We start from the raw sequence: 16,718 nt of genomic DNA on the forward strand, positions 1-16,718 counted from the left end.
CTTGATTGGACGTTGTATTCTGGCTTGTCACCTTGACCTCAACCGCCACTATTCTCAAGAGTCTTAAGTATTGTTTTATTTCTGTCCTCAAGGTCTAACACTACCTTGGGCTAATGATGTAGGTATAGAAGAGTTTCTTACTGTTACCTGCTTTCTCCCTCCCTAGTGTGGACTCCTAACTCATGCCCCATCCCCTTTGTTTTTGTCTCCCCAGTGTCACCACAAAGATGTGTAGGCAGTGTTGCTGAATGATTGAGTGGAAACCGCTGTCTGGAAAATCTATTTAATGAACCTAACACACTTGAAAACTACTGAAGTGTGTTTCAGTTTGCATCATTTTACTTACCTTTCACACTCACTGAAGTGCAATTTCTGTAAGAAATTCTTTGCTCTCTCTGCCTTGCCAATTAGTTTAGAAGTAGAAATTGATTGGGAGAACATCAAAGTAATGGTCATATCATTCTCCCTGATATTAAAGTGAAAATAACCAATACGTTTCTGATCATGAAGATATGCATACTAATGTGGAAAATTCAAGCAGTACACCAAAACATAGAAATTGGAAGGAGCAAGGAAGGAAGGAAATGAGAAAGGAAATAGAATCAGGGCAGTTAAATAGGCACCAACATGAAAAAGTCAAAGCTGGAAACTTCTGAACAACGAAATAATGGAGTTATTAGACTATAGCTCAAAATAACAAATGAGGGACAGGGAGAAATCCTCCTTATAGAATAATTCCATGTTTATTAACTTCAACTATGAGTTAAAGCTTAGTTCCCACCTCCAATCCCTTGGGTGTGGCCTGGACTTAATGACTTGCTTCCAAAGAACAGAATATGGAAAGGAAAAATAGTACCTTCATAACAGAGAAATCTGGCAGACACCACCTTAACCAACTGATCAAGGTAAACATCAGTAATGTCATGTTGATATCACATACCCCCTGAAATGATGTGATAAGGACACTACATCTCTGTAATATTTGTCCCCAAAACCCAAAACCGTACTACAATCATGGGGGAAACATCAGACAACCAAAATTAAAGAGCATTCTACAAAATATCTGAGCAGAATTCTTCAAAGTTGTCAAGGGCATGAAAAAGAAAGACAAGGAAAGTATGACAGATCTGAAGAATAAGGAAACGTAATGACTGAATACAATGTGGGGTCCTGTATAGAGTCCAGGAACACAAAAGCACACTAGTGAAAACCTTGTGAAATCTAAATAAAATCTGTAGTTAATTGTAATACCTCAGTGTTAATTTCTTAATTGTCACAAACATATCACAATATGTTAACATTAGAGGAAACTGAGTGAAGGACAGTCAGGAACTATCTACTATCTTTGCAAATTAAAATTTATTTGAAAAAACAATTTTGAAAATTTTTTGATTTTGACACTCAACTTGCAGGATCTTAGCTCCCAAACCACAGACCAAACCCAAGACCCCTGCAGTGAAAGCCCAGAGTCCCAACCACTGGATCACCAGGGAATTACCTAAAAAGATTTCTTTATAAATTTTCCCCCTTTGTAAAACAGTTCAGTCACCTGCATTTATCAGATGCTACCCTCTCCTGGGCTTCCTTGGTGGCTCAGTGGCAAAAAATCCGCCTGCCAATGCAGCAGACATGGGTTTGATCCCTGGGTTGGGAAGATTCCCTGGAGAAGGAAATGGCAACCCACTCCAGTATTCTTGCCTGGAAAATCCCACGAACAGAGGAGCCTGGCAGGCTACACTCCATAGGGTCACAAAGAGAAGGACATGACTTAGCGACTAAACCCCTCTCCCAGCATCATGACATTTCATATTCAAGTTCTCTGACTAGACGTCTAGCTCAAGTTCATGATGATAATTTTGATTTAATGTCTGATGTTCTTTCTAATGTAAATTTGAGACTGTATTTACTTTAAGAAGAAGGGACCATGCAAAGGATAGCATTTCTTTTCTATTTAATTCAATGCTGACATGTATGTTTGATAAATAAATATGCATGAACTTGGGTCAGGATAGTTTCTAAACAGTGATATAAGGTTCTTTTACCATAGACAGATTTAGCTCCATTTTATAATAAAAATCCTTGGTTGTAAGACTTGTTTGGAGCAGGATACCTGGTCATCACACCACAGGTAGACTGTAATTAGGGCTTCCCTGGTGGTTCAGACAGTAAAGAATCTGCCTGCAAAGAAGAAGACCTGGGTTCAATCCCTGGATTGGGAAGATTCCCTGGAGAAGGGCATTGCAACCCATTCCAGTATTCTTGCCTGGAATCCTCATGAACAGAGGAGCCTGGCGGGCTACAGCCCATGGGGTTACCAGGAGTCAGACATGACTGAGTGACTAAGCACAGCACACAGCACAGAGTATAATTAAGAGAACATTAGTGTAGACCAGGAGAGATAGTAGTTTGGGTTAGAGTGATGGAAGTGGTTAGAGTAGAAGGATTTAAGAAACTGAATTGTGATGGATTGTCAGTGGGGTGGGGGGAGGGCTTCACACCTTGCATAACTGATGGATGGCAGTTCATTTCTAAAGAGATTTCCAGGTCAGAACAATTCCTTGTCTAGACAATGTGCTGGATGGCATTATCAATTTTGCTCTTTGTGTTTCTCTTTTGTAGCTGTCATGCAGACATTATTCTTGGTTAATTGTTTCCTTACTTTTGTACATGACTCATATTTCTTTTTTAAAAAACCTCTATTTTGTATTGGGGTATAGCCGATTAACAAACAATGTTATGATAATTTCAGGTGAATGGTAAAGGGACTCAGACATACATATACATGTACCCATTCTCACCCAAACTCCCCTCTCATCTAGGCTGCCACACAACACTGAGCAGAGTTCCCTGTGCTATACAATAGATCCTTGTTGGTTATCCATTTTAAACATAGCAGTGTATACATGTTCATTCCAAACTCCCTGACTGTCCCTGCTCTCCATCCTTCCCCCGGCAACCATAAGCTTGATCTCAAGGTCTGTGAATCTGTTTCTGTTTTGTAAGTTCATTTGTTTCCTTTCTTTTTAGATTCCACATATAATAGATGTCATGTGATATTTTTTCTTCTCTGACTCCACTCAGTATGACACTCGCTATGGAACAACAGACTGGTTCCAAACAGGTAAAGGAGTACGTCAAGGCTGTATATTGTCACCATGCTTATTTAACTTATATGCAGAGTACATCATGAGAAACACTGGGCTGGAAGAAGCACAAGCTGGAATCAAGATTGCAGGGAGAAATATCAATAACCTCAGATATGTAGATGACACCACCCTTATGGCAGAAAGTGAAGAAGAACTAAAGAGCCTCTTGATGAAAGTGAAAGAGGAGAGTGAAAAAGTGGGCTTAAAGCTCAACATTCAGAAAACTAAGATCATGGCATCTGGTCCCATTCAGTCAGTCAGTTCAGTTGCTCAGTCGTGTCCGACTCTTTGCGACCCCATGAATCGCAGCACGCCAGGCCTCCCTGTCCATCACCAACTCCTGGAGTTCACTCACACTCACGTCCTTCGAGTCAGTGATGCCATCCAGCCATCTAATTCTCTGTCGTCCCCTTCTCCTCCTGCCCCCAATCCCTCCCAGCATCAGAGTCTTTTCCAATGAGTCAACTCTTCGCATGGGGTGGCCAAAGTACTGGAGTTTCAGCTTTAGCATCATTCCTTCCAAAGAAATCCCAGGGCTGATCTCCTTCAGAATGGATTGGTTGGATCTCCTTGCAGTCCAAGGGACTCTCAAGAGTCTTCTCCAACACCACAGTTCAAAAGCATCAATTCTTCGGCGCTCAGCCTTCTTCACAGTCCAACTCTTACATCCATACATGAACACAGGAAAAACCATAGCCTTGACTAGACGGATCTTTGTTGTCAAAGTAATGCCCCTGCTTTGGAATATGCTATCTAGGTTGGTCATAACTTTCCTTTCAAGGAGTAAGCGTCTTTTAATTTCATGGCTGCAGTCACCATCTGCAGTGATTTTGGATCCCCTCAAAATAAAGTCTGACACTGTTTCCACTGTTTCCCCATCTTACTTCATGGCAAATAGGTGGGGAAACAGTGGCTGACTTTATTTTTTTGGGCTCCAAAATCACTGCAGATGGTGACTGCAGCCATGAAATTAAAAGACGCTTACTCCTTGGAAGGAAAGTTATGACCAACCTAGATAGCATATTCAAAAGCAGAGACATTACTTTGCCAACAAAGGTCCGTCTAGTCAAGGCTATGGTTTTTCCAGTGGTCATGTATGGATGTGAGAGTTGGACTGTGAAGAGAGCTGAGTGCCAAAGAATTGATGCTTTTGAACTGTGGTGTTGGAGAAGACTCTTGAGAGTCCCTTGGACTGCAAGGAGATCCAACCAGTCCATCCTAAAGATCAGTCCTGTGTGTTCTCTGGAAGGACTGATGTTGAAGCTGAAACTCCAATACTTTGGCCACCTGATGCGAAGAGCTGACTCATTTGAAAAGACCCTGATGCTGGGAAAGATTGAGGGCAGGAGGAGAAGGGGACAACAGAGGATGAGATGGTTGGATGGCATCACCGACTCAATGGATATGGATTTGGGTGGACTCCAGGAGTTGGTGATGGACAGGGAGACCTGGTGTGCTGCAGTTCATGGGGTCGCAAAGAGTCAGACACGACTGAGCAACTGACCTGATATCCATCCATGTTGCTGCAATATGGCATTATTTCATTCTTTTTAACAGCTGAGTAATATTCCATTATATATATATATATATATATATATATATACATCTTCTTTATCCATTTCTCCATTGATGGACATTTACATTGCTTCCATTTCTTGGTTACTGCAAACAGTGCTGCAATGAACATTGGGGTACATATGTCTTTTTGGATCATGTTTTTCTCCAGATATATGCCCACGAGTGGGACTGCAGGGTCATATGGTAGCTCTGTTTTTAGTTTTTTAAGAAACCTCCATATGTGCTCCATAGTGGCTGTACCAATTTACAGTCCCACCAACAGTGCTGGAAGCTTCTCTTCTGTTCACATCCCCTCTAGTATTTATTGTTTGTAGATTTTATGATGATAGCCATTCTGGCTCATGATTCACATTTCTTAGCTACAATTATTCTTAGATTTCAATTCTTCTTTCAATTCTTCTTTTTCCCCTTCTTTCAATGCTCAGGTCTCCATGATTGAATTTGGGTATTCTTGAAAGTCTTCAAATATTTAAGGACAATAATTTGGGATATGCCACATCTTCATATATGTGGTGGAGAAGGCAATGGCACCCCACTCCAGTACTCTTGCCTGGAAAATCCATGGACGGAGGAGCCTGGTAGTCTGCAGTCCATGGGGTTGCTAAAAGTTGGACACGACTGAGCAACTTCACTTTCACTTTTCTCTTTCATGCATTGGAGAAGGAAATGGCAACCCACTCCAGTGTTCTTGCCTGGAGAATCCCAGGGACGGGGGAGCCTGGTGGGCTGCCGTCTATGGGGTCACACAGAGTCGGACACGACTGAAGCGACTTACCAGCAGCAGCATATATGTGGTCCTTGGTATTATGATGCTTTCCATTTTTATTCTGAGAGAACATAGTGAAAAAAATAAGCCTCACCACACCAAAGTAAAATTTAAATGAATTAAAGAGTATTTCTAAGAAAATAAAAAAAAATAGATTGCATATTCTATCGCTAGAGGTTAGCTTTCTATACTTAGATCAGAATAACAAAAAAAAAAAAAAAACACATTTGGTTACACAAAAATAAGTAACATCTGTAGGTAAAACCAAACTAAAAAAAATCCCCTCTTGAATTCCCTGGGCTTTCACTGCCAGGTGGCCCAGTTTGATCCTTGGTTGGGGAACTATGATCCCTGAAAGGTACATGGTGGTGGTGGTGGGGGGGAACCTCTTCTTTAATGGAAAAAGTATATATGATATTTGGAGTATATAGGACAAATGAAAGACACACAACTTGATTATTTAAAGAGCTCACATAAACCAATGTGAAAGCCATTAATATTCACTCCATAGCTAAATGAGCCAAGACAGAAACAGAGCTAACTCACAAATGTGGAAATAAAATAATAAACATGGAAAAAATGTTCTGAATGATCCCTTTCCCCTTATCTAAGTTTTCTAAATACTCTTTAATGTGGTACATTTCTTTTGCTGTTGATCTGAATTTAGGTGGCTACGAGCAGATGCCTGTTGGTTCCATAATCAAGGATCAAAGAACTGGATGGACTGTTTGAAGGAAGATATGGCATAATAATTTTAAGAGGTTGGTTAAACTGAGAACTTTCAAAATTGCACTGTCCAGGGCTAATTCTGGGTGAATTATGAAGTTGGCTCTGATTTTCTCTTTCACAGCTAACTCTGAGGCTGTCCTGTGGGGGAGGACTCAGATATAGTCCACCTTTGGTATCCAAGGGGGGTTAGTTCCAAGGATCCCCCACAGACACCAAAATTTGTAGTTGCTGAAGTTCCTTATATAAAATGGTGCAGTGTTTGCACATGACCTACACACATCCTCCTGTATACTTTAAATAATCTCTAAATAATATCTAATACATTGTAACTATGTAAACAGTTGCCGCTAAGTCGCTTCAGTCGTGTCCGACTGTGTGACCCCATAGACGGCAGCCCACCAGGCTCCCCCGTCCCTGGGATTCTCCAGGCAAGAACACGGGAGTGGGTTGCCATCTCCTTCTCCAATGCATGAAAGTGAAAAGTGAAAGTGAAGTCGCTCAGTCGTGTCTGACTCTTAGCGACCCCATGGACTGCAGCCTACCAGGCTCCTCTATCCATGGGATTTTCCAGTCAAGAGTACTGGAGTGGGGGTGCCATTGCCTTCTCCTAAACAGTTGCTAGTGTGTGGCAAATTGAAGTTTTGGCTTTTGGAACTTACTAGAATTTTTTTTTCCCCATCTATTGTTGGTTGAATTCATGGATTCAGACCTGTGCATATGGCAAGACAACTGAACTCTGTAGTATATTCTTAAGAGCATTCTTCTCCAGGACTTCCATTTGCACCCCAGAGATGCCATAAATATATTCCTTCTAGAGTTAAATGTCCCTAGGAATACTCTTGCCTGGAAAATCCCATGGATGGGGGAGCCTGTAGGCTGCAGTCCATGAGGTCGCTAAGAGTCAGACACGCCTGAGCGACTTCACTTTCACTTTTCACTTTCATGCATTGGAGAAGGAGATGGCAACCCACTCCCGTGTTCTTGCCTGGAGAATCCCAGGGACGGGAGAGCCTGGTGGGCCGCTGTCTATGGGGTTGCACAGAGTCGGACACGACTGATGTGACTTAGCAGCTATTCCTGTAGCAGGAATAGCTACAGTTTAGCTCAGATTCTATTACTGAATTGGTATAACGTGGCTTGTGTTTGGGTTCTAGCCCCAGCCAAGAACCCTTGTCCCAGTCAGGAAGGTTTTTTTCCTGATCAGATTTGCACAGCTAATAATAAATCCTATGCTAAGACTGGAACAGCACAAGCTTTATTCAATGGCTAAAGAATGGAGAATCTTGTGTACAAATCAACCCAATTCAAGGGGAGACACTATTTATATAGGAGGGTCGAGATAGAAGGGAGGGAACTGGAAAGAGTGAGAGGAATTTTCATGACTTATCTGAGGAGTGTGGTTTGGACCTGGCACTGATATAACTCTCCTTTTTGGTCTTTGTAACCCTTTTCTGGTTGTTGTCATGGCAACTGTCAACTATCATTGCACTTATGGGTGTATCATTTAGCATGCTATGGTATTACACTGACTATATAATGAGGCTCTAGGTCTACTGGAAGTTAAATCTTCAACCATCTAGTGCCTAATTGGATCTAACCAAGTCCCTGCTTTTTGCTTTGCAGCTTCCTCCCAAAACTTCAGATAAGAGCACCTGGTTTCCATTCAAGAGAGGGGTAGGGGTATGATTCTGGGGCAACAGTTTTGGTAACAATTGGAAGCTTAATCTAAACTCATAAATGAAACTCAGTGGAATTTCAGGCCTCATTCAAGGTGGGGAGTGAGGGTTTTGCAGGATAGTGGAAAACACCCCACCAAGAGGCAGGAAAAAATGCCTCTGAAAAAGATGGTCAAAAGGATAGAGATTCTGGCCCTTTCTCTCCTTGTTGGTCCACAACCTCAGGAAGTTCCCCAGGTGAAACCACTGCACACACACACCCAGAGACCCCACCCCCCAGAAGGGCAAGGAAAGAATGAAGAGGCAGGGCATTCCTCATTGGTAGGTGGCAGTTTTAATAAGTAATAATCAAAGGAACTTATATTGGTGGTTTGTCTTGGGCATCCACTTGCCAGCATCTTAAGAATTTATATAGAGGCCTTAAGGGGCGAAGGGGGCCTCACTTCCGTAGAGTCCAGAAGGTTTCAATGACACATTACTCTCTCAAGGCTGCATCCTTCAAGTAGCACCTAGCTCAGAACAGTGGGTAGAATGTACATTCCATATCCCAGGCAGAAGGGATAAGGAGACTTTCCCTCAGTCTGCTTCCTGGGTAAACCCGAGACCACATTCAATGAATCACTCCCTCAACATTCTTTAAGTTGAGTTGTTAGGTTTAAATCTATTTAAACGGAAGACATGCTGGATTTAGGAAACCTGCGGCGGGTATGGAGAGGGCTGTGAGAATGCAGGCGCCTCCCTCTTGTGGGACGCGGGCTAAGGACACTACATGTCTGAGGAAGGATGTCCTTGCGGACTCGGACGAACCTCAGGAACAAACGGTGGATGTCGAGCGAACACGGTGCAACCTCGCCTGCAGAAAACGCCGGCGCTGGATTTCCAGCACCGCCCCTGTCCCTCCAGGAACTTCCGCCTCGGCCTGCAGTGGGCGGTCCGCGGGAAGCCACGCCCAGTTCCTCGGCCCGGTCTCTAGCCACCGCCACGAGGACAGCATGGCAGGGGCTGAGTTGCGGGCGGCGCTGGAGCAGCGGCTCGCCGCCCTGGCCATCCGCACAGAGGTCGTGGAGCACCCGGAGGTGAGACGCTCCCGCTAGGACTACCCCGGGAGGGAGTGGGCTCTACTGCAGCGTCTGCGAGGCGGAGCCGCTGAGACTAGACGTCCCGGGGCGGGGGGCGGGGGGGGGGGGGTGTCACTGTACCACGAAAGAAAGTCCGTTCCTAAGGCATTTCCCGGAATCCAGAGTAGAGAGGGATCTGAATGCACCATTGAGTGCATCTCCACTTGGGACTCTGCTGTTATTATGAAAAAACCTGTTTTCCTTTTGGAGCGATTTTTTTTTTTTTTTTTAATTTTGGGAACTAGTGCAACATATTTGGAGAAGGCAATGGCACCCCACTCCAGTACTCTTGCCTGGAAAACCCCATGGATGGAGGAGCCTGGTAGGCTGCAGTTTATGGGGTCGCTAAGAGTCGGATACGACTGAGCGACTTCACTTTCCCTTTTCATTTTCATGCATTGGAGAAGGAAATGGCAACCCACTCCAGTGTTCTTGCCTGGAGAATCCCAGGGACGGGGGAGCCTGGTGGGCTGCTGTCCATGGGGTCGCACAGAGTCGGACATGACTGAAGTGACTTAGCAGTAGCAGTGCAACATATTGAGAACTTCTGCATCTCAAACTAGCCTGGGTATGTAAGTTGCCAAGCAGTAAAACGTTTCTGCAGTGGCTATGAAGCATGCGGGACACCAAGGTTAAGAGTTTGGTATCTTTTAACGATTCAGTTGATTGATGGAGATTTTGTTTTTTCAGGTATCTCACGTAGCCAGTATATAACTTGAGTGTTGGGAAGATACAGTTTTTGCCTAACTTTTGAGTAACAGCTCCTGATAACTAGCTAGATAACGGTGATAATCTTCAAAGGGTAGAGAAATTCATCAAAACTATTATTTTCTTTGACCCTTTTGCCTCCCTTATGGTCGATACTCGCTTCCTTTTTACTGTGCATATTGCCAGCTTTTCTGATGTTCTTTTTATATTAGTCCAGGCTCTCATTCCCTGCCCTCACTCCATCTCTAGTTATATTTTATAGAGTGGACATTGTACTTAGGTCTGGATGGAATGCCAAGGAATAGGAGTCTGGGCTGCTATAACCCCCCCCCCCCCCTTTTTTATTGGAGTACAGTTGATTTACAGTGTTGTGAGGGCTGCTATAAACTCGACTAAAAGTCTAAAGGAAAAACAAAAATAGCATTTTAGAAATGTGAAGGTTTAGCCAGCATATTGGAATGGAGAACTGGCCCAAGAGAAACTACTTGAGGTCCGAGATGAGATATAATTATTTGATAATATGCTGGGAATCGGAGAAGGCAATGGCACCCCACTCTAGTACTCTTGCCTGGAGAATCCCAGGGACAGGGGAGCCTGGTGGGCTGCTGTCTGTGTGGTCGCACAGAGTCAGACACGACTGAAGCGACTTAGCAGCAGTAGCAGCAGGCTGGGAATGGGTTGCTACCAGTAATATCCAGGACACTGAGTACTCCCTAACCTCCCTGTTTAGACCCAGCAAGCAATGTATATATAACTGTATGTTTGCAGTGTACATGCATGTTAAACTTCTCATGTGGTATTTTACAGGTGTTTACAGTTGAAGAAATGATGCCTCATATCCAGCATTTGAAAGGAGCACACAGTAAGAACTTATTTCTTAAGGACAAAAAGAAAAAAGGCTATTGGCTGGTGACAGTTCTTCATGATAGACAAATTAATTTAAATGATCTCGCCAAGCAGTTAGGTGTTGGGAGTGGAAACCTGCGGTTTGCTGATGAAGCAGCCATGCTAGAAAAACTGAAAGTTGGCCAAGGTTGTGCCACCCCATTGGCACTCTTCTGTGATGATGGAGATGTGAAGTTTGTTCTAGATTCTGCCTTTTTGGAAGGTGGACATGAAAAGGTGTACTTTCATCCAATGACCAATGCTGCAACCATGGGATTGAGCCCTGAAGACTTTCTCACATTTGTGAAGAACACAGGACATGATCCCATAATATTAAACTTTGATAAAAACTAATTGGGCTGAAGTTCAGAGTATTTATTTCTGAAAGCTGTTTTTCTTACTTGTAATTATAAAAAGCATTAAAAGTGGGAAGATATATCTAGCACTCGGTTTGGTGACTACCTGAACTATTTGAGAAAGACTATCTCATCTTAAAGTTCTTTTTTTTTTTTTAAATATATTGAGGTAGCTTTAGTCAGGCCAGAGGTTCCACCCTCCCCATCCCCATGGCTACTACTTATTAGAAGAATGCCTTCATTAATATCAGGAGTTCCCTGGTTGCCTTGTGGTTAGGAATCCAGGCTTTCACTGCCTGGCCCAGGTTCAGTGCCTGGTCATAGGAACTGAGATTCCCACACGCAGCAGGGTGGCCAAAAAAGAATAAATTAACATCAAAACTAAGATTATTTATCTAAGATTAACTGTCTTACATCTTATTATACTTGAAAAAAAGCCAGTTGCAAAAATAGCATATGTAAAATTATACATGTGATAGTGTACATACAGGGGAAAAAATAAAAAATAATACGGGAAGACATTAAATTGTAAATAGTAGTTATCTCGAGGGAATGAGGATTAAGGAATAAGAATTTCCCAGCAGTATAATTAAACAAGGGGGCAAGGGAAAACCTTTCTGTTACTGAGTGTTTGTTTTTAAACCAATGCTTTTCCCCAGTGAAAAAATAAGCTAATTTTTTAAATAAAATTCTATCTTTAGAATATCTTAATCTAGAAAAACCCTCAAAGCAGGGATAGAAAATATGCCATAATCATTATACTGACATTACATTTTAACTCAGGAGCAGAACATACAGAGGCCATTAAGAAGGATTTGTTTAGTCTTTGTTCAGAGGTTAGAAATTTGAACATGCTTGAACAAGTTTCTTCTGTCCTTTAGGCTATATTAAATTGACTCATTTTTCAACTATGCATCTAAAAAGTGTAAGATAAATTTTATACACATATAAACAAAAATGTGTAAGAACCCAGGATTAGGTATTGTCAGTTGCCATACAGAAGCTAGTTCAAAAACAGTGAGGAAAATTAATATACTTTTTCACCTCTCTTAAACTCAAATAAGACCCTAATTGAGGGTCTGAGTAGGCTACAAAACAGCCTAGAGGACTTAGGAAAATTCTCATTTCCTTTAGTACAATCGGATATTTGAGAGAGAAACGTTTCTTCCTAAGACTGAACATGGAGTAATTGCCTCTGGTAGAGAAATTGTATTTAATTTGTACCAATTTGCATTACTGAAAGGCAAAGGTAAAAACTTGTCATTTTTCAATATATGTGGTTAGAGACTACAAGTCTACTGATGGCAGAATTTTTATAAAATATAGATGAGTGAGTTAGTAAGTTAGATGAGTTAGTAAGAAATACCTTCCATCAGTGAAAACATTCTGAGATGCTACACTGGTTTTTGCCTACTTGGTATTATATCTCTAAGAAAGAGGAAATTTAGGTTGCTTTGAATATAAAATGAAGGTTTACTGAATAGAATCAAAGACACTGAGGACCTCAGGACACTGGTCTAACTTTTCTCACCTTAGAGTGAAAATAGGCCCAGAAAGACTGACCTGCCCAATGACACAAGTCATCTCTTATCTTAACATTATGCCTCCCAAAGTCTATGTGAAAATGAAAAGAGACTGATGTGTATAATCTATTATTGTAATGACACTTCTGGGATTGACAAAACTAATAGACTCCTCTTTCTCCCAAAACCTCTCATACTCATCCCAAAGCGATTAGAACAGAGGTAAACAAGATTATGTCTGAAAATTGGTTTTCTAGGGCAAAGAGAAAGGAAAGAATAATACTTCGTTAAATTATATGTTATGATTGCTAACCACTTGTTATAAAAATCATCTCATACCAGTTTGATAAGTGAATGTTAAACCAACTTAATTTTTTTAGGAGAAATAAAAGTTAAAAACTAAAATGAAAAATGTTTTTGAAAAAAGATCAGCCAAATGATGGAGTCTTTTTTGTTATGAAATGGATTTTTTGTTATCAACTGTGGCTTTAATATAGCCAAGTAATAAACATTTTGCCATTTAACTCCAGATTTCTCAGTAGCGTTATTTTAAAGGAAATGTTACAGCTCTTGTATTATTTGATTTGGTATTTAATAACAGTTATAAGTACAATGGCAAACACTGAAAGAGAGAACCCTTAGAAAAGAAAGACAATTTAAAATCAGGTTTTGTTAAAGGGTGTTATAAGTGCAACTTTATCCATAAGCATTCCTTTTAAGGCATTTTCACTGTTGTCCAAATATCTCAACTTGTACATCAAGGTTTATATTATAAAATGGGCTCCGTCTGTATTATTCATTCAAGGCTTAAAGAAAAAAACATCTCAGGACTAAGAGTAGCAGGAAAAAAAAAACACAAAACTTCACTTTTCTCAAAAAAGTAACTTAAAGTACAAAAGTTATTTAGCATACATTATTACTCCTCATTGTAATTCCAGATTTGGTACAATATCTTTTTCACTTCCTGACATAAACTGTTAAGACAGTACAGGCTGTAATACTTCATTTGTGAGGTGGCTGCAATTCTGTAATATGCACAGTGATTTTTAAATAGGCTCTTACCATGCCTTGCATGAAAGGTGCTACATACAAACCTGTTTCGTGAACTCTTTGGTAACCACCAGTTCAAAAACTTGGACTGAACATTTCCACATTGCCAGATCTGAAGCACTTTATTGGAGCTCTGGGCCGAAGCTATTACCCTGTATATAAATTCTTTAGTTTCCAAGGGGGATTAGAGCCAGATAATTAAAATCATGTCAGGCGCCAGTCAGGAAAGTGGCCCCAGTTATTGTACTTTCTAGTTGGCTACATGGTTTTGTTTGGCAGAAGTAGTTTAAGGGAAAAGCATGACTTCCTACTAAGTTTGCTTCTGATGCTATCTTTTGGAAATGGTAAAATACTCATGTGGTTATCTAGTCCTTTCTTGAAATGGTATGAAAAAGGTGATCGATGTGATTTGAGAATATGCCTACTTTTTGCAGTCTCAAGTGTTCTCTTGGTTGTCTTGCTGCATTTTCTGAGTCAGCCCTTTACAGGCTACCCTTAAGCATTTTCTAACTGAAGCAATAATGTGTTGCTTCAGTCAGCAGGGTCTCTGTTTTAGGATATTAGTGTCCTGGAGAGATCAAGCTGTGGTGTCACACACCCTCACTGGACTACCTCCTACTCATTAAATTTCAACTTGAAGCAAATGTCCTGGGATGTGTCCTAGTTGTGCAAATTAGATGCTAGTTAATATAAATCTAAGTTACACACTTATTGTATTTAGCTAAAACATAATTTCTATATTTACTCTCAATTTATCCACCTAAAAATGAATTTACAGTTTTTACATGCAGACATCTCTAGACTGCCACGATGCCCATTATCAATCTGATACTTGAATATAGGAAATCATGATGGAGACATGTTTCACAGTCTAGAGAATAGGTTTTAAATATGTCTGTTGTGCAATATTTGTATCTTAGTAAGAATCCTTTGTATTATATTTACATAGCACCTTTCATCCAAGAATTTAAAAGTGATTTAACTTTACAGCATTATTTGGTGGCAAAACCTAACTTCCATTTCAGTTTCTTTTCAACTATACATGCCGTATTTCTTTTCATTAATGGTCTTTCTGAAAGTAGACTATGAACACAACACTGTTACTGGCCTACCAAAGAGGGGAAAAAAAGAGAAGGGCATGAGGAAGGAGGGGGAGAGGGAGACACATTTCTCATGGCTACTAGGTTAGTGATGAAACACACAGTTCATAAACCACACACTATGGAATTGTTCCAAAAAGATTTTTAGAGCTGGTAGTGAGAGCCTAAGAAGTACATTGTTAAAATTAAAAAATCAGTATCTTTCTCATTTCAGACCTTTAAGATTATGCATATATTTATGTTAAATAATGAATTTGCATTAATATGTATCAATGCAATTTTTGATTTCATAAGAAAATAAAACTGTGATAGAAAATTGGAACTACAAAAAAATTGATGTTTCCCTGGGTTAACTAAATTTACTTTTTTGTGCTTCTTTCAAATGTAAAACAAATGCATACAAATATTTCAAAAGTACTGATAACAGTTACCAACTTTAATGTAGTCTTATAAAGGACAAAACCAAAAATTCGTATTAATAAGTGATAACCTTAATAATAAATGAGTTCCTGGCAAAATGAGGATCGTAGTAAATTATTTACATTATTTTTGCCATAAGAAAACTTCTTAAGCAACAGTCAGCTCTCAAGTTAAAAAAAAACGTACATACATAACCCAACACTAAAGAAGGGAAATGAGTTCAAACACAATAGCTTTATCTTGGGAATGTCTTTTTCTAGAAAACCACCTTACTAAAAAAAACGTTTCAGAAAAACACATTCTAATTACCTTGGGTCCATGTGTGAATGAATTACTTAGTGTTCCTTAGCAGGGAATATGGAAATATTAATATCACTGTAAATTTTTTTATAACTCCTATCATGGATTTTTCAGTTATTTCATAAACTGAGTTTCTTTTGCAGTGCATCAAAATAATCGGCTTAAAAATAAGAGAATACCAACACATGCAGTCTGCTAACCAAATAAGGCTCTGACATGCCTAAACAATGTTCTCTGTATCTTGATATATAGTACATTCCACAGCATACTACAGCATTTAATTTAGGTTTACACAACTAAATATAAATGGCTAGACTTAGGCTACTACTTAGCAGAAGCATTAAGCAAACATGGATAAATTCATAAACAAATGATGAAAGAAGTATATTGTTCTTGGAGTACTTCTTGAACCCTTAAAACACTTGGTCCTTAGCGAGAGAACATGCTTTATTCAGTAGATCTTAACAGTACAATGTACATAATAAGTCATAAAAACCTTCTAAAAATTTTGGCAGTTGACTCCAGTAGTGCTCCTTGATTCAAGGAAGGAATGAAGGTTTGTATTTCTTTCCTGCTCTAGTCACGAAGGATTGTTAAGTCTCCTTAAAGATTTTAAAAAATGATTCCTATAGTTGGGTGTCTTGTTACTTCAGAAATAAAGGCTTCACACTGAGAAACTGAAGGACACTTTTCTCTCTGTATTTAGTTGGAAAGTAGAAAGAAAGAAAATATAAGAAAAGTTTGAAGATAAGAGATATAAAATACAGAGCAACCACTAAAAGAACAGCATGCACCAGGTACTTTTACAGGGATAAGAGTGACAGAGTCAGAGAATTTGTCTAAGCAGCTCTTCATAGAAAAGACATTTAATTTATTCTCCTCAATTACCAAGAACATTGCACAGAAGTTATATTCCTACTAGAAAGATTTTAAACTGAAAAAGTAATTTCTAAAACATTATTCATTAGTAAAATCAAATTTAAATTGAGGGGAAAAAATATTTTTAAAGATTGTTTTCCTGCACTAAAGGGCTTCCCGGGTAGCTCGAATGGTAAAGAATCTGCCTGCAATGCGGGAGACCCGGGTTTGATCCTATGTTGGGACGATCCCCTGGAGAAGGGCAAGGCAACCCTTCTTGCCTGGAAAATTCCATGGACAGAGGAGCCTGGTGGGCTACAGTCCATGGGGTCGCAAAGAGTCGGACACAACTGAGCGTGCACTGATGGCCAAAAGCTTTGAGGAATCACGTAATTTTGATTTACTAATCAGACAGACAGAAAATCATGAATGAAGCAAGCAATATTTACATCTGTTAATGCAATGTGCACTTGTTCTTATACTTAATGCAGTTAGTTTGTATAAA

The 16,718-nt window shown here is 40.1% G+C and overlaps 2 protein-coding genes across 4 annotated transcripts in view; one reads left to right on the forward strand and one right to left on the reverse strand.

The window, feature by feature from the left end:
• Positions 1-8,587: 8,587 nt before the first annotated feature.
• On the forward strand, positions 8,588-15,523 carry LOC113901216 (prolyl-tRNA synthetase associated domain-containing protein 1). Its single transcript, XM_027555328.1, has 2 exons — positions 8,588-8,971; positions 10,529-15,523. Exons 1-2 carry the CDS (start codon positions 8,603-8,605, stop codon positions 10,958-10,960), a joined length of 801 nt encoding a protein of 266 aa, XP_027411129.1. The 5' UTR covers positions 8,588-8,602; the 3' UTR covers positions 10,961-15,523.
• The window catches only part of CCDC88A (coiled-coil domain containing 88A), a 116,578-nt gene continuing 114,910 nt past the window's right edge, over positions 15,051-16,718 (reverse strand). For all 3 annotated transcript variants that reach the window (XM_027555327.1, XM_027555326.1, XM_027555325.1), the window contains one exon: positions 15,051-16,051. The gene's annotated coding sequence lies outside the window, so the exon portion shown is untranslated. The remainder of the gene's footprint in view (positions 16,052-16,718) is intronic.

The sequence above is a fragment of the Bos indicus x Bos taurus genome, chromosome 11, assembly GCF_003369695.1.
Source record: "Bos indicus x Bos taurus breed Angus x Brahman F1 hybrid chromosome 11, Bos_hybrid_MaternalHap_v2.0, whole genome shotgun sequence".
Classification (NCBI taxonomy): domain Eukaryota; kingdom Metazoa; phylum Chordata; class Mammalia; order Artiodactyla; family Bovidae; genus Bos; species Bos indicus x Bos taurus.

Coding starts and splice junctions, on each gene's coding strand:
- LOC113901216 (XM_027555328.1), top strand. CDS start 8,603: ATGGAGAGGGCTGTGAGAATGCAGGCGCCTCCCTCTTGTGGGACGCGG. Junction 8,972..10,528: donor AGGTCGTGGAGCACCCGGAG/GTGAGACGCTCC, acceptor GGTATTTTACAG/GTGTTTACAGTTGAAGAAAT.